Here is a 25,915-nt window from a genome sequence, read left to right on the forward strand (position 1 = left end):
AGATTCATGTTTTATCTGTATCTCACTACCTGCCATAGGATATATAATAAATGGACTCTGGTCAAGAGACTGGCTTATGTGTGAGAAGTAACATTCACTTTATTATTAATGGCAATGTTAACTTTACCAATAATAAACATAAAAAATACTCACTAAGCCCGTTAATGGCTGGCCCGCTTGTCACACACGCAAACCTAATTCTAACTAATACATTATGTGCAGAAAGCGGGGAGCAGAAAGGAAAACTTGAGACACCTTTTCCTTGCAGACCAGACCAAATAACCCTGTTACAATTTCTTTCACTTGTACAAACAATGTGCCCTTGCAGTACATTTCAAGATAAATGGCTTCAATTTACACTATTCTCCTAAGTAATCTGGCAAAGGTAATGAGGAAATGTTTCTCCTCCATGGAAAAAGAAACAGGAAAGGTAACAGGTGTGTGTTCAGCACAAAACTTGCCAGGAGAAGACAAAGTGATTCAAGTCAGATGCACATGGGGAAATCCTGCTTGAGAGGAAGAAAATCTATCAGCCACAGTCATCATGGGCAGTCCCTGGAATCTGGATCCATCAGACTCACCTGGTCAGCATCCAGAAAACACAGGCGCTAGGTTCTGAGTCAGCTGGGGGCGAGCACCCTGTGTGCTGGAAGTGACCCAGGCGATCCTGAATCTGCTGCCCAGGCTCATACGAACTCGGCTTTCCAGGAGGCTGGCCAGCACGGGACATGCCCAAAGCCAGTGCAGGCACAGGTGACCAAAGAAAACCATCAACACTGTTACTGCCAACTGCCTTTTCTCTTCCTCTCCTTTTTATATCCTTAGGCACAAGGTTATGTTCAATCACAGTTCTGGGCCAAGCCAAGCTCTGAATGCTGCCAAGAAGTGTCTCAGGTATTAATAGTTACAGACCCAGGAACCTGGAGTTCCCCTACCCAACACTTTAGTGCAAAGAAAGCAGTCTGAACTGTTCCTGGAGTAACTGATAAGCTGCATGTTTACTGAAAAGCAGGCCTGCAGCTACAGTTTAGAAAGAACTCAGTGATCATAGCTTTCCCACGAGGAGGAATCCTTTTTCTTCAAGTTTAGTATTCAAGGACATAAACATTTGGTTTGGACAAGTAAATAAGGACTGGGAACAGCGGGTTGTTTAGTTCTCTTGGCATATTTTATAAACAAGGGGGCAGGCTAAAAAGCAAATAATGCCCTCATTAGGAAAACCAGTACAAATTCACCGCCTGGCAGGACCCTCTGTGCAGGTCCACATGGATGCCAAGGTCAGGAGCTCCGTGAGGTGAGGTTTAACATACTGCGTGTGGGGTCGGGGAAGGAGGGAGGAAGGTATCAGCTGGTTAACAAAAAGGAATAAGACTTTCGTGTGAAGAAAATTTTTTAAAATGCCAGGGGAATTCCTGAGGGCCTAGCAATTAATGTGAAGTGAAGGAAAAACCACAGGAAAATACTGGGGAACAACAGAGAAGGCTACTGTTGCTGGCCTTTTCTGCAGGCCTTAGGAAAGCTGCCTGAAGGCAGGGGCTTGCTCTCTCTAGCAGAAATCACAGTATTCAACACCACTGCAGACTTCCAACCAATTAATTGAATTTGACCCAGCCCACATCCTCTAGAAGTGCAGGAGCTGTATGAGGTTAAAAAGCCAATTATTAGTCCAGAGGTCACAGCTGCCCATCAAGGAACTCAATGCGGCCTTTGCTCACCTCTTCTTTTTTCCTGGTGATACCACATCTAACACCATAAACCTAGAAATCATTTCCATTTTTACCTGCCTCCTCAAACAACAGCGTGTGCATGGTTTTTCAAGTGTGGCAGAGATTGGTGAGACCATAATTAAGTCTTGTGTCATTCACCATGTGCACTGGTAGACTTCTCGGGTATAACTGTGTCATAAAGTGCATGATACTCATATACTCTGACATCGGTATTCACCCGAGGCACTCTGGAACAAGCTGCCAGAAACAGAAAACCCACTTTTACAGACTCACCTGACATCTGCTACCCTAGCAAATGCCTATCCTTAATCACTGCTGAATGACAGCTGAAAGCTGTTCATTACCTTGCTGTCTTCCTTATCACCCCTAAGTGTGAAGCTTTGAGCTCAGGAAGTCCCACAGAACCCATTTCAGATGACTGAGATGAAGGTCATGGTCTTGGAGAAATAGGTTTCTCCCTTCCTTTTCTTTTCTTTATTTAAAGACAAGGTCTTGCCCTGTCACCCAGGCTGCAGTGCAGTGGCGCAAAACCTCCTGGGATTAAGCGATCCTCCTGTCTCAACCCCTCAAATAGCTGCAACTACAGCACACACCACCATGCCCAGCTAATTTTTAATTTTTTTTCTTTTTTTTTTTTTGGTAGAGCCAGGGACCTCACTAAGTTTCCCAAGCTGGTCTCAAACTCCTGGGCTCAAGTAATCCTCCTGCCTTGGCCTCCCAATTCTGGGATTCCAGGCATGACTCTTCTCCATTTTCAGGATCAAAGTCCTAATACATTTTTAATTATTTAATGTTCATGAGCTAGTGCAGAAGAAAATAACTAATAATTCCAGTATCTGTTATGCAGAAGCCATTTTTGCTGTGTGGTGGTCTATGGATAATATTTACCTGCTTTGCTTTTTTTGAGTTTATTGCTATTTCTTAATTTTTCTACAATGAACAAGTATAATAAAAAACTTCTATGGTTGGACATGGTGGCTCACACCTGTAATCCCAGCACTTTGGGAGGCCAAGGTGGGAGGATCACTTAAGGCCAGGATTCAAGACCAGCCTGGCAACATAAGCAAGATCCCCATCTCTACTAATAAAAAGTAAAAAAAAAAAATAGCTGGGAGTGGTGGAGGATGCCTTTAGTTCTAGCTACTTCAGAGGCTGAAGTGGGTGGTGGATGGCTTGAACCTAGGAGTTGGGGATGCAGTGCACTGTGATTGTGTCACCCCACTCCAGCCTGGGCAACAGAATGAGACCCCACTACAAAATAAAACCAAAACCAGAAAAACAAAATCTTTTATGTGACAAAAAAAAGAAAAGAAAAACAGTTATGAGAACTACTTGGTAGAGATATGAATTAAAAATAAGCACAAATAAAAAAGAGAAAACAAATAAAAAATATGCTCAATGCGAAAAATTAATATGCATCTCTGTTTTCACTCACATGTGAGAGCTAAAAAAAATTTGATGGAGATAGAGAGTAGAATGAGGGTTATCAGAGGCTGGGAAGAGTAAGAGGGGAAATGAAGAGAGGTTGGTTAATGGGTACCAACATACAGTTGAGTAGAAAGAATACATTCTAGTGGCCCATAGCATAGTAGGGAGACTACAGTTAACAACAAGATATTGTATATTTCAAAATAGCTAGAAGAGAAGATTTAGAATGTTCTCAACACAAAAGAATAATCAATGTGTTTGAGGTGATGGACATCCCAGTTACCCTTATCTGATCATTACACATCACACAATTATGTCAAAACATCACAGGCACACCATAAATAAGTATTATGTATCAGTAATGGTAATAAACTACAAAAAATAATAATAAGCATCTTGACCATATCCTGCAGTCCTCTTATATTAACAATAAAATAACAACCCTTCTGAACAAGACTCAAGAAAAATCATTATCTCAGGATCCTGAGACACAAAATAGCCTTTTATACTTGTGTGGTGCTTTCCATTTGCAAAGCACTTTTAACCCATATTCTTTATGTTTTTGGAAATATTTTGATCATGGCAGCTCCTCCATCATGGTGGGGCCAGCTGTGCCAGACAGGCGGTGAGAATGGGGACCAGAAGACCCCAGCACCACCACTAGTGGCAGAAAGACCTGGGACAAGTCCTTGACACAGCTGAGCCTCAGCCACCTCTTCTGGTTGCTGAGGGTAACAGGGATAACAAATGCTCTGATGAACCTCACAGGACTGTGTAAGCCTTAGCTGACAATGTGTGTGAAATCTCCCAGAGCCTTACCCGAGAGCTGAGCAACTGTCTGTCACCCATGTGTTTGTCACAAAGCATTGTTTCATGGCCCTGATGCTACAGGGGAGAATGCATAGCTGCTGAGTTTGGGTGGCTTGCCCAAGGTTACCCACCTTATTAATAAGAGGCAGAACTGACACTTTAACCCCAAGTCCAACTGCCCTGCAAGCCTCATGGTTTCTGAGCACCAGCTGAGAACCTGAGTACAGCAGGAGGAGGTAGCCTAGGAGCACCTAGTTCCATACAGCACACTCTACAGGTTGAGCATCCCTAATCTGAAAGTCTCAAATGCTCCAAAGCCAATAAGCTGCTATAAGTGGAAAATTCCACACCTAACCTCATGTATCAGTCACAGTCAAAACGGGCTCACAACCATGAAGATGACATTGTCACCACTGCAGACAAAGCACCTATAGTGGACCTGGTGAAAATGTGTGATGGGCTCATTGAAAACTAGAGCAGTATGCATCCACAACCAAACAGGAAATCATGTCAGTTCATAAAATCAAAGAGAGGAGTCTAAGACAGAAACTGTTATTAATGAGACAGATGACACTGGAGGAAACATTCTGAAATGCCATCTGGCAGATGCCACCTCACACCTACAGGACCCACTTCCTGACCCTTCAACTGCTTCTGATGTTTCTTCTCACTTAAAAAAAAAAAAACATGGTGTACAGTAACCTCTCCATGGAAACGCAGCACATAGGTGGAGACGGGAAGCTGCTGTCCTTTGGCCGCTGATGCAGGCACCTGGTGATGCTACCGTGCTGCTTGGATGCCCTGAACACAGTAGTTTTTCACTGCATTAATGGAATGTCATATTTTTTTTACTGGTAAGTATGTATGTGTGAGTAAGTTTAGGAGAATGATTGCTTATCGGTAGCATATAAATTCAGAGGAAGGATGGGAATGCCACACAAGCAGATTGTCCACATGAGTGGCTAAGACAGTGACATCTTTGCTTTCAGATGGTTCAATGTACGACAACATTGTTTCAGGCACAGAATTATTTTAAAATATCGTATAAAATTCCCTTCAGGCTAGGTGCATAAAGTGTAGTTGAAACATAAACAAATTTCATGTTTAGACTTGGATCCCATCCTCAAGTTATCTCATTACGTATATGTGTGAATATCTCCCCCCTAAAAAAAATCCAAAATCCCAAACACTCAGGCCCAAAACATTTTATATAAGGGATAGTCAACCTGTATTACACTCACAGATAGAATTTTAGAACGCATGAAACATGACAGTCATCCGTATTTTTATTTAAAGTACAACCATATTGCCTCAAAGATTTTTCTCAGCCACTGAGGAGATGCAGTTTTTTTCATTGGTGCTCCCTGGGCTGCAGTGGACAGGCCTCATTTTCCTTCTGGTCCCCAGAGGGGCCCGTTTTAGAGGGGGCAGATGAAGGCACACAGAGAACAGCAGCCCTAAGCCTCTTTACCTGCCAATTCTGCCATCTTATTCTCCAGAAATCCAACGCTCAAATCATTTCTTTGAAAGGCAAAAGAAGCATCACTTCTGCAAATAAGTTTTTGACCAAACTCTGCTGATCCTCTCATCCCCAAATCAAGCCAGGCTTAACTTTCCAAAATGAAGAAAGGCTAGGACAGGTGGGATACCAGCTAACCCAGAGGCCCATACTTCCAGGCCAATATGATTCCAATCTATTGTAGACATGAGATGTTTCCCTCATCACACTTCCCTGCTGTGCCCCTCCTCAGCACAGCCTTCTGCACAGAGCTTAAGAAACGTCTGTGGCATTCACACAAAAACCTTTTAGCAAAAGCTTATTGTGATCCACATAAAGATGATCTGAGGGACCAACAGAAGTTATTTTCCACAAAATTCAAGTCCTGCCCACGCACCTCCATATGTGAGGGACGCGGAGGGGCACCAGGGCCACAGCACACAGAGTGTGCTGAATGAATAAATGAATGCACGGTCTCAATGCAGAGCCTTGGGAACAGGCAGTCATCTGTATAAGTTATTAATTCCCCCCAAAGCCTCAAAAAGTCAATCAGTCAAAACAAATGACCCTTTCAGTTTGAAAAGTACCCACTCAGAGTCCAATTAGGAAAATGGGGTCTGTGTATATGCAAGCGTTGCATTTGCATTTGATTAATCCCATGAATTATCTAACAGCCTCTAGAGAGATTTTCTTTTTCTTTTAGTTGCTTCAGGTCCTCTTTTCAATGTTGCATTTCGTTATTGTGAGGCCGAAAAAGTGGAAATCTCTAAGCGGGTGTAACTGCAAAATTATTAGCACTGCCTCTTTTCTAAAATCGAAGAAACAAAAAAAGAAGATTCAGTAATGTGGGCAATTGGCTGAAAACTCACGGGCTGTGAATTTTAGTCCTCTCCCACTCATCTCTTTTATTCAGGAGGAGCGAATCGCTGCCCAACTTTCTGGGCCGTTTTTCTCCTGGTGAGATTGTGCCCCTGCGTGTTGCTATGGGAAAAATGCCACAGTCAGCCCAAAGAGAATGTGCCTTCATGAAGTGAGCCCAGTGAGAGGGCAACCACCAAAACACAACGAGAACAGGACACTCCCCACATGCCCACGGGGCCACACCCCACACAGCAAGGGGCCTTACCGGGCACAGGGCGGCCTGGGCCCAGGTAGTGCGCAGGCGCCAGCACAGGGTTCCAGACTGCGCATGCGCCGGCAAGCTCCCCCGCCCCCACCAGCTGTTGGCAGTGCCATCTGTTATCAGCCTTGCCCAGGCTGTTCCCTCTGAATGATTTTCCCTGACTGAGACCTGCTCGCCCTGTCGGATGCAATCAGGTCAGCCCAGCACGCTGCTTACACTGGACCTGCTGCCTGTCACATTATGCGTATGTGTGAATATCCCCCCAGCTCCCAAGGAGCCATGACTTCCCAAGACCACACTGCATCTGTCAGGAGGCCCCTTCTTCACTGGTCACTTGCTGCATTGGCAAATGAGGCTCTGCACGGCGCTACCTGAGACAGGCCCAAGAACGTTGCTGACTTCATGCAGGACACAGGCGGAAATATCTTACATCCCGAACAGCCAACTCTCCAAGCTGGGAACTGTCCTCGGTTCTACCATAACCTCAGGGGCAGTCAGGCTGCTCAAGCGCAACAAGCAGGCAGATGCACAACCAGGTCCCCTCGCTCTGCAGGAACTGGGCGTGCCCGGAGGTGTGCCGCTGGCTCAGAGGCCACACTCCACCAGGCAGCAGAACCCAGGAACCAACACGGGTGTTTTCATCAAGCTTAGTTGAAACCTCCTAAAGTCTTCATTAAAAAAACAGAAACAGAAAACAACCCAACAACAACAAACCCCAAGTGCTTCCACGGCAGGCTCTCCATCACAGCATTCAGGCATTGCATAACATTAACCCCAGTTCCCGTCTCCCAGCTTCTGTGGGGCTGACATCACCTCTCAGCTGTCAACAGTCTTCTTGCCATTATCCAGCCTGGGCCTCCCTTCATTGGCCTCCGACTTGAGCCCACACGAGGGAGAAGACAATGCAAGTCTCCACCTTCGCAGGCAGGCTCCCTGGCCTCTGGGGAACAACAGGCTGGCCTCAGTTATCTCCCACACTGTTCCTTCCCTCTGCATCTGTGCAGGGAGACGCACGTCACTGGGGGCCACTTTCACGATTTTGTTGCCATCAGGATTAGCTGGATTAGGGGCCGGTACATAAGGACCCCCTGGTGCCGTGAGGAAGTTTCATCACCGGGTCAGCGTGGTGTGAACTATATTCTGTCAACACCACCACTCCTTATAGCCACCAACCAAAAAAGGGGGGAGGGTGGAGGTGGGGACGTGGCAGAGAAAATGCCTCGAGTGCAAAATGTATAAACTCATCATAGCAATAAATTCCCGCATCATGCACTTCAAAGTGTGTCAGAGCCATTTGAGACTATTGTTCTTTCAAACAAGAAACCCATGTGATTCTTTTTTTATCTATAAAGAATTTGGTGGGTCTGACAGTGGAGGTAGGTAAAAAGGCAAGCAAGTATAGCTACCCACAGGAAGAACAAAAAGCCCACAAAAAAGCTTCTAGCCCTTTTCTAACAGTAGTAAGCGGTTTGGGAAGAGAGTTGCACTGCTGAAACCTTGTATTTTGTTCAAGGTTAACAAATCCAGGATGGTTAGTTCCTCCTCTTCTAAAGGACCAATGCTAACCCATCCAGCAAGGATATCACCCCATCTAATGTGAAATAAGACAATGTAGGCAGGAGGGTGGTGGAGGGAATGGAGGATGGGGAGAAAAACAAAACAGACCTTCTAACTCCTTTTAAAAATTCAATGACTGAAATTTTTTCCTCCCAGGAAATCCTTTACCCACCTCCATCCTGGCCCCACTCATCTGGACCCTGGGTGAAGTAAACACACAATTTCTAGAGAAAGTGATGGGATTTCTGCAAGTGTGTGCAAGTGTGTGTGTTTTATAGAGCAGTCCCTCTTGCACAGAACTGGACTGTCCCATCAAAGCTGTATCTGTTATATTTCTGTCTTTCTCTCCTGTTTGGAGTATTCACCAACAAGAGAAAAGGAGGTGAGGTTTGGCGGCCCTGACCTGCAGCTGGAACACAATACTTTCGCACAGCCCTGCCGACCCCTGACATAAATTTTACACCGCAGCTGGCATTTACACACTCAGCATTACCATATGTATAGCTGCTCGGTGCTAATTATGCTAATCACCTGTCTAACTCGCTGCTGCGAAAAATGGTTGCATTTAGCAGTCCAGCGCCTCCCAATGCAGCTTACTGTGTGGCTGAAATGTACATTCAGACGGCCCTGAATGGCAAGATTTTTCCACGTTGCTGGCTACATTCAGGCCTCAGAAAAATTTATTCAAGTCAACTGGTTTCGGTCCGCAACAAAAAAGTTACGAGAAAAAAGTGAGTGTGTTCTTGCCCTAACATTCTGGATCTGCTTGCAAGCAAAATGATAAATCAATTGGTGTGGGAAACAAAAAGCGAGAGAGATTTCTTTTGGGAGCCATGTGAAACTGTAGCCTATTAAAAAAAAAAAAAAGAAAAAAAAAGGGTCATCCTATTCCCCAAATCTCTAGAAAGAGCACTTAATAGATATTTAGCCCTAATCCCAATTCTCTCAAATTGCAAGCTTTGTTTGCAATTAAGCAAGGTATTAAACGTGTGCAATTTTTTTTTCTGGATCATGTGTAGACCGAAACAATGGTATCATATTTATCATTTTTTACTTATTACAATAATGTGTGAACCTCATGAGGAAAACACAGTAAGAAAAAAGAAATAATTTCTTAGGCAGCTAGGAAAAATTCTTTTGTTATTTTCTCTTAGAAAGCCTCCATTTAAAAAGAGGCTGTGTGATGTTTGAGTCTATTTTGTGAAGGTTGCTGGTTTCCCACTAAAGGAGCAGAGGAAATCGGAGTGGGGGTGGGAATGTGGAAGAATTCACAAAAGAAAAAAAAACGGTGGTGGGAGGAGAAAGAGGGAGTCAAGAAGCCTACACTTCCTTCATCTCAAAATTCCTGTTTTTATCATCACCATTTCTTGGTTTTCTCAGATCAGTCTGTAGAATAAATCTCTTAATAAGGAGATTAGTGCAGGTATTTCAACAATTCCCCAAATTCAAACTGAAATCCTATTACTTCCTAACTCACGAAACATGCTCATATTAATTTTTAGAAATCCTGAACATAGTCACTCTGAGGCTGCTTCTTATGAGGTTATCTGGATGGACAGGTAATGTTTGGGCACTCCAATTTCCTGTCATTGCCGGCAGCATGGAATGACACGTTTGTTTTACCGGAGGATGGCCCAAAGTGCCAGTGACTTTCTCACCTCCAAACAATCATCATTAGCAGAAATGATAATTTCCTTAGTTCGGAAATGCATAAAGCAGGTGAAAATCAGTACCTATCGTGGGCCACATCCTCCGTGCTGCAGAACACCAGAAGGGCTTTGCGACCTATCAGCTTTCCACACTTGGAAGGTGCACCCACCTGGCGGTCAGGTGGAGGTCACCCTGGAGGCTTGGGATCTCTCAGCCTTGCTTAGGCTCACCTTTCCATTTAGCCACCAGTAAATGAAAACTGGTATGGTTAACGCAGCTTCAAGATGCTGCTGTGACAAGAACCCTCTTCCTGTATCTCCCCACCCTCCATCTGTCCCACAGTCTATAAACTTATCTGACCCAATGAAGCAACACTAACCAAGCCACATCTTGATTTCTTTGGCATCCCAATTCAAGTTGCTATTCTTTGCCATTCCAATGTGTTTTTCTGGGTTTGGTAGTTTCAAATCTTGACTGTGCAGCCAAAAACACAAATGACACAACCACTACTATGCTCACTGCCCCCCACCCCACATCCTCTCAGTCTCTCACTCTTTTTAAATAAGAGATGGACCACCCTGCCTCGTGGCACGGAGCTGTGTTTACATTGCAATACTTGACTGTGTAATACATCTGGCATTTTTGGGCAGGATTCCTGAGCTAGGGGCCAGAAGCCCTTAAGCAATGATTTAAGGGGAAAAAAAAATCATGCACATTGACTTAACAAAGCCATTTCCAGTCCCTTTTGCTTACTTTTGTACATGTTTCATTAATAACTGAAAACTATCTTGGTTGCTAAATTGGGTAAGTCTACTGCTTCTTTTCATTTATCCTAACAATAACAAATAAAGCTTGCACTGCGGTCTGGGGACTTGCTTCTCACTAGCTCGCTCTCATAGCAGTGGCATTATGGGACCCACATGCAGAGCGGACTATTTGGGTCAACTCACACCTGGGTTTCTGGATTAGAAATAAGGTCCTGCCCCCACATTATAAATCTCTCCAGCAACAAACTTGCCATTCATTAGCAGGTATCTGACTGCCCACCAACAATACAGCTTCCCTAACACATGACAGCTGTTTCTCCAGCCATGCTGTACACCCCAAATGAAACAGTCATATTCCTTCCTGGAGGGACTAAGGATGGGGTGCATCTTCCTGTACACCAGACTCCTAAAATCCTCCACATCAGCCCAGCAGTTTCTGAATGGCAGTATTCTTCGGTTATGGAAGGCATTAGATATTGCAGTGTACAGGAAAAAAAGCACCCTAAATCCAGTTTAAGAGAAAAAAATCCAGTAAGTATTATCATAAGCACCCAAATTCAAAGATTAGAAGAGAAAGTAACAGAAGTGTTTATATTTTGATGACCCTGATTATATCTGTGTATTCAAGGAATGTTCCCACTGAGAGAATCCCACAGAGCTTCCTCCTCCTGCAGGCAGAAGTGCCCGCACCAGCAAAGCCCTCTGCTCTCTGGATGTCAACCAAGACCTCTTGTGAGGATGGACCATATAAAGCTTCCGAGTTAGCCAAAATCTGGATAAAGAATTCCATCCTCTTCAATCTAGCCAAGCTCCATATGCTGCCGACTGGCTTTGGTGAGAGTTCTAAGCAAGGAAAACCTGAAGGGGGGCACCTGGGAGGGAAAGCCATGGTTTGTGCTCTACTCACAGTCCCAGAAATGTTACGGAACCCAGTTCTTCCACTGTTCATGTGTCACAGTAAGCACAGGCGACCAGGACTTATTTCCCACTCTCTCTGGTGGCACGGTATGGATTGAATAGCTTGTCAATGGATTCTAAAGTTGCCGCAGAAGCCCATTAAAAAAAAGTCATGGTTCTTCAACAGGGGAATCACATTTTCTGCCAAGAGCCCATCAAAGAGTGTGGTCTTGGAACCAACCCTAACCAAAATAAGAATGCCAAGGGATGCAAATGGCAGCTCTGTATCTAGTATCTCCCGCAGCTGGCTTGAAATAATAAATGTTCTAATTCCCTTCTCTCAGTCTGTGATTAGCCAGACTTACTACCATTTCAGAGTTCACACTAGTAACTGCAGAGATCCACTTGGAAGGAAATGACATGGGCGGTTTAGGGGTGGGTGGGCGGCAGAAAGGACAGGAGGGAAGGGGAGGCAGGAGGAGGCAGCAGGAGTTCTGGGAGCCAGGGAGAGGCAAAGGAAATATTAATAGTATTATAATAGAATGACACAATTATGGTTATTACTTGGGGGTGTCTGACACAGCTGGAATTCCCTCAACTTTTTCTCCCCCAAATAGTGTCAAAAAAGTACCAGCAGTTAAAATACTACATTTATGCAAAGTGGTTTCTATTGAATCTGGTCCCCTTTAAAGTTATTTCATAATATTTCCATATTTGTTTTAAAAAACAAAAAACCTTTTACAGTGAAACACATCCCGAGTAGAACTGAACACTCATCAGGGGCTAAATCTGGGCAGACAGCTGGCACGGTGAGGAGGAGGCAGCCACCAGAGCGCCCCCTTTCTCTGCCAAATTGTGACTCTCCCCACCCCAATACAAGCAGAAGAGCAGGGCGGACGAGTTCCAGCTTGCCCAGAGTGGACAGAGCCCGGGGTCACGGGCAGGTCAGCTTTGAAGGAGAAACCCAAATGAAACGTAAACATGGCATTGTGGAAACCAGACAAATCTCCCATGGCTTGTCCAGCCAGCATTAATCTCTGCATCAGCTGTGGTGCATAATCTAAACACACAGATCAGGCTGTTCATACATCTGGAACCTGTCATCTTCTGGAACCTCTGGGCAGTGTCCTATGCATCAGAAACACCCAATTACCTAACCCGTTCTCTCAACTTGTTGAAGGGTCAAGAATGGTAGATAGCAAAGAGATAGGGAGGATTTGAAGGGTCAACTGCCCTGTGTAGAAGGCACCTGAGGGCTATTTGTTATATTTTTAAACAATCATTGGTAGCTTCTCATTTCTAATCATTTTTAACCAAATATGAAAGAAATACCACAACTGCTTCCACCTAAATGTGCGTACCCAGTAGTGGAAACTAATAAATACCTATCTACACATATTCTTCCTTTGAAACCATGTATGGGGGTCCAAGGAACAGAAAGGAGCTGTATTTTTCTTCCTGTCCCTGTGAAATGTCCCCAAAATGGCAGCCCCAGAGAACAGAAACAAGATGACCACTGTGGAAGGGCAGTGACAGCAGAGCCCATTCTGCCCTTCCAGCTGGACTGCCTTGGTCCCTTGCTGTCCCTTGCTTCTGCTCCATAAGGTCTCCTGGAGGGACAAGTGGGAGTGGTTTGTGATAGAAACACATCTAGAAGAGAATGAGACCACCAAAGAGTTAATACACTAGACAGGCTTCTGAAGGAGCCGTTATTTCAATATGAACAAAGGCAGTGGTATCTTCTATTAAAGCTTTTCAGAAAGTCACTTTCATGCTATAAATCTTCAGGCTACTGGGATTGAGGTGCAACCAGTCTTTCAGCAAAATTAGATAACCTCCCATCCCAACAGGTACCCAAATATAAAGTATTTCTTTCTTCCATGGCCTCTTTCCTCTTTTGACCCATCATGGTGTTTTTCTTTGATATTTAATGTCATTCTAAGAAAAAGAATTAGTTATCTGGGTCAGTAAACACAGGAATGGGATGGTGGTGTTATTTTAAAGAAGACTAATACTCTTGCATCTATGCAATGCTTTGCAGCCACAACTCTGTCATAATAAACACCTTCATTCCGCACAGCATGGGTCTTCCAATCAAAATCTTTTTATCATCTAAACCAGTGGATCTTAACTGGGATGATTTTCACCCTCTCCCTTAGAGACATCTGGCAATGACTGGAAACATTCTGGAGTCACAATTGGGAAGGCGCTACTGGCATCAAGTGGGTAGAGGCCAGGATGCTGTTAAACATCCTATAGTGTGCAGAGCAGCCACAGACAGCAGATGATCCAGCCCCAACATCAACAGTACTGAGGTTGAGGGACCCTGCCCCAAACTGAAGGAGTGGTTATCTCCTACAACTAATTGTCTGAGTTCAAGAACACTTTAAGTGTAACACTGGCAAGGTACAAACTCGAAAGCACTTAGACATATCAAGCACATATTTTAACGTATTTTAAAAAACAATTCCTTCTATTTTTCTTTAAAAAAATCAAACTCACAACTTGCCTTCTTCTCCCTTACACTGACCTGCAGCAATATTAACATCCAAACACCAAGGCAATATGGATTCATTTCAAGTCAGTTGCCCTCTGCAGAAAAGGAGGCCAGGAGCTGAGCAAGCTTTTAGAAAAAAACAAAAAGCTCAGAGATAAATGAATGTTCTATCACTGAAAAAGCTTGACAAGAAACTTGTGTCTGAGGGAGGGCTGGAGTGGGGGGTTGATATGAAGGGAAATAGATACTGAAGGAGATGGGCTAAAACTGCTCAACAATAAGGAAATATCAACAAAGAAATGGCTAAGATTAAAAATAACACCAGTCTGTCCCCAGAAGGGCGAGATCTGGGTAAAACATTCATGGCTCCAGGCAGGACACTAGAGGCCAACATGTGAGCACACTCATGAGACAGGGATGGCTAGCAGGAGGCACTGGCAGCTCCCAGCCAAGCAGGGAGACTTCTGTGAAATGGCCCTGAGGGACTGGCCCAGCTTCCAGGCTCCCACCCAATCTTGAAGACCCCACAAAGGCTGTGCTCCAGGAGGCCACATTCCTGTTCTTGGAGCCTTTGCCCACACTGTTCCTTCTGCCTGGAATGCCCTCTACCCTTCCTTTTCCAGCCCCTGTGCCTGGCTCAGGCCTCCTCCCTTGAGGCCAGCCTGGAAGATGTCCCCAATTTCCTGCCATCTTGGCACTGCTGTCCTTCATGTTAAACACCCACACACTGGTCCATATGCCTGCTGGATGTTTGTATAAATCTCCCCTAAGGGCAGAGACTGTGGCTTTTCACCATCTCTCTGGAGAGCTTTCTGCAATGGTGGTGCAGAATAGGCACTGAGAACATGTGCAGAATGAATGCCTCTATTTTTCTTTTCTTTCTTTTTTTTTTTTTTTTGAGATGGAGTCTCGCTCTATTGCTTGGGCTGGAGTGCAGTGGTGCAATCTTGGCTCACTGCAACCTCTGCCTTCCAGGTTCAAGCGATTCTCCTACCTCATCCTCCTGAGTAGCTGGGATTACAGGCTCGTGCCACCACGCCTGGCTAATTTTTGTATTTGTAGTAGAGATGGGGTTTCACCATGTTGGTCAGGCTGGTCTCAAACTCCTGACCTTGTGATCTCCTGACCTTGGCCTCCCAAAGTGCTGGGATTACAGGCGTGAGTCACCACAACCAGCCATGCTTCTGTTTTTCAATGACAATTAATCTCTCCCCTACTTTGCTGCCATGATCATGTGTTTCTGCAACAGCATATGTCCACTGTAACAGCAGACATATTCTGTATCAAACCTCATTACTCCACACACATGTGAAATTGATTTCACAATTTTGATTTGCAAACAGTATAACCCTAAAACCCAAGCTGGCATCTTAATATGTGATTGACAGTTTCTTAAAAGGCAATCATATGAACAATTTAACAACAGAATACAATAATTCTTATCACCAATGCCTACTAACACACACACACACACACTCTTCCTTATCTAGCATATATTCGTCTGTACATTGTGGCTGATGTATTCCAACTCTTTATAAAGCCACATTTCCCCAGCATGTTAAACAAAGCATGAAAGTCAATTAGAAGATACAGCTTATCGAGTGGATCCCTTTAATTTGCTAGCTGTAGTGAAAAGATAACATTAACATGACTTTGGCAGACAGGAGGATATGCAGAGTAAGAAAATGTGCTATACACACACACACACACACTCCTGTGATTTTAAATTGCAGGAGAAACAGCTTCTTAGAAACTATCCCTCAGCATCCCTCATCCCTTAAAATATCACACTTTGCTCTCTTTTATTGTTTTCTAACTAGGAAAATATGCTAACTCTATCTATTTCGTTTATTTGTGTAGCAAGCACTCAGTTCATGTAGAAATTCATGCCCAGAACCTTCAGGACAACCCACCAAGAAAGCACCATCTGACAGACTTTTTTGCTGATAAAGATGAGGAATTTATCTATGAGACTGACACATAAAATGAACTTAAATTTGGAGCTGTTACTCACTTCAATTCATGGATGTCTACTGACTTCTAGAACAGCAGGGAATTCTTACTCCTGAACGCAAATGCTCACACTACTTACTACTGATATGAACACTCAGCTCACTGCATCACAAACATGATCTCTATACAACTACTTCTGCTTTTAAATGAAATTAAATTTATACAACAGTATGGTCACCTCCCTAGCTGGATTTATCTGCACTTAATGAAACTGTTGATTCTTCTCTAGGGGAAGAATTTAGCACTGAATAAATGAATCAATAAAAGATAAAAGACAAGACAACAGGAGAACAAATGACTTATGTCATTAGTAGGCAAAGTAAATAGGGAGACATACAGAGAACCTGCATTTCCTATCTGTAAAGTGGGACGATCCTCATCATACATAAAGACAGTACATCCACTATCATGTTATACAAATAAAATAAAGGTAATAATTGATAACTATTTTATTGAGTTGTAAGGCATATGATAATATATAATAAATGCCTGGTGCATGGCAGTTGCTCCACAAGTGATAGTATGTGTACTGAGTAAATAACATTTGGCCCAAGAACCAGTGAGCCATGTTGAAACTGCCAAAAGTAAGCCAACAGTGTTCCCCTCACAGGTGTCCTCATCCAGTCCATTGAAAAAGAAAACTCTACTCCCTCTCACTACACAACTGGCAGCGCCCATAAAACCGCCAGGAAGCATACTGCTTCTCCTTCCAGGACTGGAAATGGGTCATGTTATGCAGAAACCAACTGATTTCCAGAAATATGCAATGCTAAGAACATAAATCACATTCTCTCTCCTTCAGCGTGCTTTAAAGGTCTACTAAAAACTCTCACTCAGAACAACACAAAGTCATGTTTTGTCATCCTTACCGGATAGCAACAAATACAGGTTGGGCCAAGTGGCGGAAAGTGAACATATATATGGATGAGTTGGCCTTCCCCCGTGCTCATGCCCTGTTCTGTCCTAGAATCTATGGCAGTGCCCCTACAGTCTAGCCAATCACACCACTTCCAAACTCCTCAGCGGCTGCCCGTGCTAGAATTGTGCCCTCTGCCTAAGATGCCCTCCTTCCCCCATTCTCTCCCTTTGTCTCCCCCTCAACGCTCCCCTCCCCCCCCACCTCACCACCTTCAGGAAAGCTTTTTATTTGTAACTTTCACAGCCCATTTCAACTTTGAACCCAAATGTAGTCCAAATGCGTTGAATTCTAATAGTTTTAAGTGCATGAAATCGTGCGGTGTCAAACACACCCGAGTCTCTTACAGTGCGTAACACACTGCTAGGAACATCACAGGCGCTTAGGAAAGTTGTTGCTAGGAGCATAATAGCTGCTCGATAAAACCCTTCTTTTATCTACCAATGATACTGAATCGCTGAACTGAGGTAAATTACTCCATGGATTCAATACAAAGAACACTTTGGTATTAATTACCAAACTACTTAAAGCAGGAATGTTTCGTCTTAATTACGTGGACTATTTTTTAATTGTCACTTCTTAACTAAATGCTCCATCTCCACCACGGGCTTGCAAAACTCTGCAAGCTGAATTTTCACAAACAAGGAGAGATTAAGGAAATATTCTCCAGGGTTCATCTTCAACAGCATCCTGAAAGGGATCACTGAAGCGATGATGCCCGTAACTCTTCAGCGTCCCAAGAAACGCTCCAGGTATTTTAGTTTGAAATATCTACAAAGTCCCCTCAACCCTCCCCCTACCTCCCACTTGTAAGATTAAGAGATGCCCAAGGTGGTGTTTAGGGTTAAAATGTTTCTAAATAGCTGCATTTGGAACTTGCCAAGAAGATAATTAAGAAACAACCAGCGGGGAGAAAAAAATTTAAACCAGTGTCACCAAAATAATGTAAAAACATTTGTCTTCGAAAAAATATGTATCTATTTTAAATCTGCAACTGCCTTGTTAAGGTCTCAAGAACCCCAAAACTGAGGAACGTAGATAAAAGACTGGCAGAACCCCTCTGAGAGGTCCCTTCAACCCTGCGTTCTTAAAACATTTCTTTTCTTTGCCTGCAAAATGCAGCCTTTCCCCAGAATAATTCCATGTAAAAAGCCCCCACCCGCGAGGAAACATTAATCTACTTTGCAAACATGCGTTCCAGTCTGTGCCTTACTATTTTATTTCCATTCCTTCCTCCCCTACCCCGCTTTTTTTGTACCTTGAGACAAATGTTTTTTTCCCCAAGAGTTGAAAGCTGTCCAAAAACAGGACCACACACGCCGCCGCCTCCGCAGGCCGGCGCTGAGCCCGCCCCTGGCCCTCCCCAGCTCACCGGCCGCGGCCGCCGGGGGCGCGCACACTCCCGCCAGCCGGAGGGGTGGCCTCTGGCTCCCCCCGACTCCTTTCTCTTTGGACGCGGTGGGTGGGGGTGGGGGAGAGAAGGAAGCCGGGCCGGGGAGCCAGGCAGGGAGAGACCAGCCCCAGGGCGCGTTCGGGGTGCGGCCGAGGCGGGCGGCTGCGGCGACGGCGAGCCCCGGGGCCCCCGGCGCGCGGAGTGGTCCGTCCCGGAGGGGCCCAGCGCCCCCGGCCCGCCCCTGCCGCTCTCTCCCACCACACCTCCGCCGCGCAGCGCCTAGAGTAGATTACAGCGCGGCCTTTGTCGGGAGGGTCTGGCTCCCGGCCAGGCGCCCAAACAATAAACAATCCCGCGGGTGCGGGTAGGGGGTTTCGCCGGCCGCCGCCGGGCTCTAGGTGTGCGCTGGCGAATATCTCTATCAGCCGCGAGCAGGGACCGGGCCTGGGGTGCGGGTGCCGCGGCGGGCGCTCTTACCTTCCACCCACAGCTCCTCTACGTTGGTCTCGAGGTTCGCTGCCTTTAATCCCACCGCGAAGGCCCCAAATATCAGGAGGCCCACAACCAAGAACTTGCCGCAGTTTTTTTGAATGTAACAACCCAGTTTAAATAAGAGTCTCTGAAACTTCGCTCTCAGCCACAGCGGCGCTTTCCGGCCAGTAGCCTTCCCCTGGGGACGAAGCAGAAGGGAGGAGTGAGCGCCGGGAAGTCGCAGCCCGCGAACCCACACCCGCTCTCGCGCACCCGCCGGGTGAGCCCCCAACAACCTGGGGGTGCGCGCTGCCGCAGCACAGGGACTCACCCTCGAGACTGCAGCCCCGGCGGACCCGAACGTCGTGGGGGGCTCGGTCAGAAATCAAAGCCGGGCCGCAGCGTGGGAGCTGCACCTCGGGGACATCAGGGCGCCCCCACCCGCCGGATCCCCGAGTACGATTTGCTGGGGCTGCAATGCAGGAGAAGAGGAAGCCGGGGTAGAGAGGAGAGAGACCACTTGACACAGGCAGTATTCACCCCAGACCTGAGAAGGGAGGGGCCGCGTAATCCCAGCGACGGAGCCCAAAGTTCAGGAGCCCGCAAACCAGGTCCCCTGTCCCTGAAGTCCTGCTCCGTCCATCACCCTCGGGGATGGGCGCTAGGGCCGAGCGCGTTTTGGGAACAACACATTGCGGGTTCCCCGACTGGACCCCCGCCTAGAGTGCTAGTAAGTGGGGATCCACGTGGTGAGCGCGGCCGCGGGAGTTCACTCCCGGCGAATTTCCATAGCGTTGGGAGACGCTGTGTGAGCTGAATTAGGAAATGGGGCAGCCATCTGCAACTTACGACAATATTTGTGATCGGAAGAGGGCAGCCACAAGGATCTTTCCCTCCTCTCCCTTCCTTTCCGGTTAAACGTAAAAAGCAGCCGAGTACACAGGGAAAGGGCCCAGGCCCGCGCAGGCTGTTCCCCGGCGCGGCGTTTCCCCGGTGCTGACCGCGTCCCCGGCGGGCCCCCGTCTGGGTGCTCGCCTTCCCTGGATTCCACACATTTCAGCGAGCCTCGTAAACACAATGAACCCGACCGCTCCGCAGACCCGCACCGCGAATTTAAGGTGGCAATTTGTTTACAACTTTCCCTCCCCCGACCAGGCCCTGAGGAGAGGCAGCTCTAAACCTGGGAAACAGGGGAGATATCTTTTTCCGAGAATAATTTTTTAAGGGAGCAGACATTTCATGCTTAACAAAAGCAAAAGCGGCTGCCAAAAAAGGAAACCACCTTTATTTTGGCTCCCTCCCCCCTTCCTCTCTCCGCCTCTCCACTCCGCCTCCCCCTGCAAGACGTTAAGAAATGTGGCATTACCGGGGTTTAGGCTGCAAACTGGGGCAGGGGCGCAGGAGGAGGGAGTTCCAGGGCAGGGGGCATGGGGCAGGGGGCAGTGCCGCGGCCGCCCTGGAGGTGGCCCGCAGTGGAGGGTTTTCCAGTGCTCCGGAAAAGGCACGCCGGGGAGGGCGTGTGTGTACAGACACACGCGCGCGCGCGCGCGCGCATGCACGCACACCTCCACCCCCTGCGGACCTCAGACAGCCCTTTCCTCCCAGGACCAGAGGGAGGGTTTGAATTTTTCAATCCCCACTTGTCTGTTGCTTTTCCTGGAGGGGTGTGTGTGTGTGTGTGTGTGTGTGTGTGTTGTGTGTTGTGTGTGTAGCGGGGGCGATCCCAGAGAGGAGGGAAGAGAAAGTGGGAGGAGAGGAGAGTCTGAAATGCACCTTGGAAATCTGCTCCAGAGCGAAGGCGGCGTCGCAGTAGCTGGGCCGGTGCAGATAGTCCAGGTCCGGCGCGGCGGCGCGGCGCAGTCCCCCGGTCCGTCTGCGCCTCCCGCCTCCAGCCGGCCGGCCCGGAGCACCGATACAGCCGCCGCCGCCGCCGCGGTCCTGGGGCTCGGCGGCGTTACCAGCCGAGGCCATGTTGCCGCCGCCGCCGCCGCCGCCGCCGCGGGGACGGAGGCTTACCAGGCGGCCCGGCGCACTGCTGCCGCCGCTGCGGGCTCCTGGCGCGCCTGGGCGCTCGGCTCGCGAGGACGCTGCTGGCCGCAGGCTGCTCGGACTCGGACTCTGGTTGACAGACCAGCCGCTGCTGCTGCTCACACGGCGGGCGCTGCTGCCGCTGCGGCCGCGGCCGCTGCTGGGGAGTCAGACCCTGCGCCTTCCATTGCCACATTGCGCGGGGGTCCCGAGGTCTCTGCGGCCGCCGCTGCCCACATCCAGTTCGCGGGAGGGCGAGAGCCGGCGCGCCGCGCGAGCCTGTCCTTCGGGCGCTTCCACGGCGCTCTTTGCGGTCCCCAACTCCCCCTACCCGCCCCTCGCCCCGCGCCGCGACCCCTTCACTGCAGAAAGAGCCAGCGAATCCCCGCCGCTCCCGCTGGCCGCGCTGGCTCCCTCGGCGACTCCCGGGTCGCCCGAGCGGCCGCGAAGGATAAGCGCAGTGCGGCCGCCGCGGGGTCCGAGGGTGCCCTGAGGGTCTCAGCGCTGCCGGGCCGGGGCAGCCGCTGCTGCCGCTGCTCCCGCGGTGGCTGCTGCTGGCGGTGGCGGCTCCAGGAGCTGCTGCTCGGGCTCTGGCTGCTGGGTTCGCGGTGGCTGCTCGGTCCCGAACTCTGTTTTCTTGTGCTCCTCGCCAACTCGCTGGACCATTCTGTCCCTGTGCAGCGCGCCTCTCTCGCTCCCGGGACCTGGGGACTCCGCTCTGTGTGTGTGCAGCGGGCAGCGGCCGCAGCAGCTCCTTGATTCAATAGATGAGATGGAAGAAATAAAAAAAGAACTCTCTCCATTTGGAGAAAGAAGAGGAGGAGGGGAGGGGGTGGAGGGGGAGAGAGCGAGCGAAAGAGAAAAAGGCTGGAGCTCCCGCCCCCGGGGCTGTCAGATGGCTTGGGTTTCTGCTACGCGATTGGCTCGCGGAGGGCAGAAATTACTCAGCAAACATGACTATTATTAGCTGCTTAGCAACAGCTCACCAAAGTAGAGAGACCACCCAGGTAGGCAACCCAGTGTGTGCATCCCCGGCTTCGGGGCAGCCTCTGAGAGCGCCAACCTTCTCGCATGCAATACTTCCATTAAGGAATGCTCCCCCTCCTTTCTCTTATTCCTTTTCTTTTCAACAGTGTCTTCTTTTTGTGAGATGCCCTTTGCGCGCACATACGCGCGCACACGCACACACACACGAACATTTGCCTCGCGGTAGACACGGGGGCGAGGGGAATGTAATATTTTTTTTTTCATGTACGTTTGAATTTTGTTTTAAGCGCTTAAACAATTTCTGAAATTCCTCAAAGAGAAGCCTTTCAGAGGCACCTTGGCCTCAAGCTGCAGCAAATACTGGGAGGTCCGGCTCGCATTCCCAGGCCTGCACCAATAATGACAGCGTGCTGGATAGTGCGCCAGTGTGTGCCAGATTTTTTTTTTTCCTCCTCTCTTTTCTAACTAAAGGGAAGACTTAGGCTCTTGCAGGGAACAACGTCTCGCATTAAGATAAACAGAATGGAAAGTTAAAGAGGAAAGCAAGCGCTGGGAAAAGCCACCCTTTCTTAAAATCTGTCTGCTCCCCGCCGCCCCCTGCGTTCTCCCCCCAATTAAAAAAACAACAACAACAAAAAAACCCACGACAGCACAGTCCTGGGTTGAAGGAGTCAGTGTTCTATAAACGTGGATTCCAGACACCGAAGCAGTCTTGGGGAGGCAGAGGCGTTTTTATTTGAATCTTCAATGCGACAAAAGTAAAAGAAACAACAGAATCCTTTTTACAACTCAGAGAAACGGAATTGTTTCCTTGAGAGAGTAAAGTTTTCCTGATTATTTTAGTTTCATTTGTAACCCCCTTTTTAATTAATCAGATGTTTATATAGTCAGCTTTTTTTTTTTTTTTACAAAACCCGGCATGCATGTTATATTTAATAATAATATGACGTAGGAGATTACCAGCGCTCCGATGTTGGATATATTCTAAACAAATAGTGCGCGGATCGCGAGGATTTGTCCTGACACCGCGTCCAGTGTCACCAAGACATCCTGGGGATTCGCTTCCCGCGGAGGAGGAAAACACCCGACCCTTTGAGGTGGATCCTGAAGCGAGACACGTCTACACAACTAGGCTTTTTATTTTTTATTTTTAAAAATTGTTTTTGGAAAGTGGAATGTGTTTTTCTTACGTTTGCAAGTTACAACGTTCCTCCCTGCGGTAGGATCCCGACTAGCAAACCCTTCATTTGCTTCACTTTAGTATTTCTGTTTTTTAAAACAGGGTTGAACTGCAGAGGGACCGCAGTAGCAAGATGCCCAGTGAAGTCTTGAAATGGGGCGGTGTGGCTTTAAGATGCACACGGTGTGTGTTCATTGAAAAAAAAAGAAGAAAGGAAAGGAAAGAAAGAAACCCAGATGGAGGGAAAGGGGGAGGAGTAGGGAGAAGGCGGAGCTCTGGCGGCCACATGACCCCCGCGCCGGGAGGCCTACGCGCGCCTGCGCGCGCGCCTGCGTCCGGCTCCGGGACTTCCCGCGCCCGCGCGTTTGGGGCAGACCAGGTAGGAAGGCGGGTGCGCCGGGCGGGCTCCTGGCCTCCAGCACGGCCTCCCGGGAGCCCAGACAAGGCGCGCGCCCAGGCGGCGCGGACGGACGTGCAGGACGCGCTGTAGTACATTCCTGAAGGCGGACCGGCCCCCTAACGCTGCCCAATGCCCGCGCCGCCTCCCTGCAGCCGGCCAATGGTCGCGCTCACGAGTCCCTGCCCATTCAGTGGCCCCGCGCTGGCGGCCCGGGAGCGCTAGGGACTGCGGCGGGGCGCGCCGGCCACCGGGGCGGTCCACGCGGCTCCCGTAGGGGGCCCGTCCACCGGCTCTCCCCGCCCCCTTCCTTCCTCCCCGGCGATTTCCCCTCCCCGTTTCCTTCTTTCGGCCTGCGCCTTCTTCCTCCTTCGCCCGGCAGCCTCCTCCACTCTCCATCCCCCGCCAGCCTGGCCACCTTTTCCTCCAGCCTCTCCACCTCCCCGGCTTCAGGGGGAGGCCTTACCCCCGAGCTCCGAACCGCAAACCGTGTGCGGTGCCGGGGGTAGAGCGGGGTGTCCCGAGACAGAAAGGGAGATGGGGTGGAGGTGTTTGGGGGCGTTCGCAGGATCCAGAGGGGGACCTGAGTGCCGGGCCAGCGCGGAAATTCAAAACTCAGACCGCTTAAGGAGCACGTGATTTTGTGAGTGGCTCAGGGAAGGGCTGCGGAAACTCGGAAGGCAGGCGGGCATCGCGCGAGGAAAGTAACGCTGCGTTGATAAAGAGCGCAGACGGACGGCTCCACACATTGCCAGTTTCATCTTTGAGTATAATCCTGATGTTTATTAGGTCTGATAAATAGCACAAAACAGGAAAAGAGGTTTACCGTTCTCGCTTTTCTTACTGAATGGTTGTGTAGACACTTCAAGTCGAACCATGTGTGCTTGCTTTGGGAAATTGCTTTTTAAAAACTGTGGAGGGGGATAGTACCCCTAGTTTTACATGTCAGCGTTTTTATATTTCAAGCTTGCCGGAGGGCAAGGAACCAAGTAGTCACAGACACGTTGCTGTTTGTCTTTCCAAACTTCTTCACCACGTTATGGACCAAAACTGTTAGTTTTTCGTCCCAATCTTTTACTAGAGGGATTTCGGTATAGCTGCCTGGATGATGGAATTCTGGAAGGAAACGGTAAGCTGTGTACCCATAATGGATCCGCCTCACTCTCCGCACGCGGCTTCATGTCCTCCGGTTCCGGCCGCTGCCACATGCACTTCATTTCAGTGGCAAAGCCTCTTCCACTCGGCCTCATATCCCTTAGTTTGACTTAATTCCTAAACGTTTTGAACATTGATCCCCGGGGTTTTCAGTGCCCAGAGCCCCCTCGCCCGCTGTTTGATAGGTTAACTTTTCAGCATCTTACACAATGGTCCCGGCCTGTAAATTCTATCCGTGGGTTCCAGGACGCACTCTGGAGCCTGGGCTCTAACGAGTGCTGTCTTAATCTCCCCACTCCCCACCCCCCACCCGCCGCTTCCCCTGTGGTCTGCTTTTTTCATACCCAGAGATGAATTACTTTGAGGATCTAATTGGCCTTGTTTCTGTAACGTTTTAAGGAAGGGAAGAGGAGCCAGTGTAAAAGGCTGCTCGACTTGGGTGGTCAGGGCTGAGGCTGCCCCCAATTTGCCTCATTGCTGATGCATGCGAGTGCGACATTCCCAGCGATAATGTTGTTCCTAATCAATCTGCCCTTATTTACATTTGTAAGCATTGTCGGCTTTAATATGCATGCCACACCGCTGTGCCACACCGGGTTTGTTAGCTCCAACTAACCACAAGGATTCCACAGACCTGAGATGAGGCTGACTGGGGCAGCCAGACCTGCTAACTTGCCTTCCGGAAGACAGTTCCTTTAAATGGCCCTTCTGCCTCTTGGCACCCCTTGTGAGAGTTACTAAATAAGTGAGAACTTGGGACCTTATCAGCCAGCAGGAGTTGCCAGCCTCTATGAAGCAAAGAGCTGGGTGTTCCATTTCCACTTTCCAAGTAAAGTTCATCTCAATCATAAATTGTCATTTTGATCTCCCAGTCATGATCCAAGACTTCTCATTGGAGTCTGTAGTTTTCAAAGCAGTTGCCTTAAGCTCCCTGGATTCCCTCACATCTCCTCCCTCTCTGTTCCAATACTACAAATATCCATGGCCACACCACGAACATTTCAAAAATGACATCAGATTATCCAAATGATGACAATGAAATAAAGCTTCTGCCCTTTGTGTTGGGATGTTCCAATGGTAAGCAGTTGTGGGAGCCAGACCTGGTGGAGTTAGGAAAAACCACAGTGAAATTTAACTTTTCACTGGCTTCTTAGATCAAACCAAATGGGTCTTTAAAATCCAATGTAATTTGGCTAACTTCTGCAGAGTATAAATGAATAAAGGGGTTAATGTATTCCAGTAATTTGACCCTGGGACCATTTATAATTTTGTGTACTAAGTGTAATACTCTTGCAGAAATGCAGGGAATTGCAAACAGGATTTAAAATCCTACAGTATTCTTGTTGAGAGGGTGGGACAGAGAGAGGAATTGGGGATTTGATGCAATTTTCTTTTAGTGCATGGGGAGCCTGGGATACAGG

The 25,915-nt window shown here is 48.0% G+C and overlaps 1 protein-coding gene across 10 annotated transcripts in view; it reads right to left on the reverse strand.

Moving 5' to 3' along the window:
• PTCH1 (patched 1) overlaps positions 1-25,915 on the reverse strand; it is a 70,973-nt gene that overhangs the window by 41,602 nt on the left and 3,456 nt on the right. For 3 of the 10 annotated variants that reach the window (XR_013526070.1, XM_035300822.3, XM_035300818.3), the window contains exons 1-2: positions 20,521-21,609; positions 18,754-18,946 (exon numbers count right to left, since the gene is read on the reverse strand). Coding sequence is in view for 4 of the 10 variants with exons in the window: in XM_035300822.3 (XP_035156713.2) it covers positions 18,754-18,946; positions 20,521-20,718 (391 nt within the window). In the remaining 6 variants the exon portion in view is untranslated. Of the gene's footprint in view, positions 1-18,141; positions 18,554-18,753; positions 18,947-19,078; positions 19,797-20,520; positions 21,610-25,915 lie in introns of those variants that run through there. The other 7 variants (XM_078348420.1, XM_035300830.3, XM_078348416.1 and 4 more) reach the window with 5 other exon arrangements.

Source organism: Callithrix jacchus, chromosome 1 (assembly GCF_049354715.1).
Source record: "Callithrix jacchus isolate 240 chromosome 1, calJac240_pri, whole genome shotgun sequence".
NCBI classification, from domain to species: domain Eukaryota; kingdom Metazoa; phylum Chordata; class Mammalia; order Primates; family Cebidae; genus Callithrix; species Callithrix jacchus.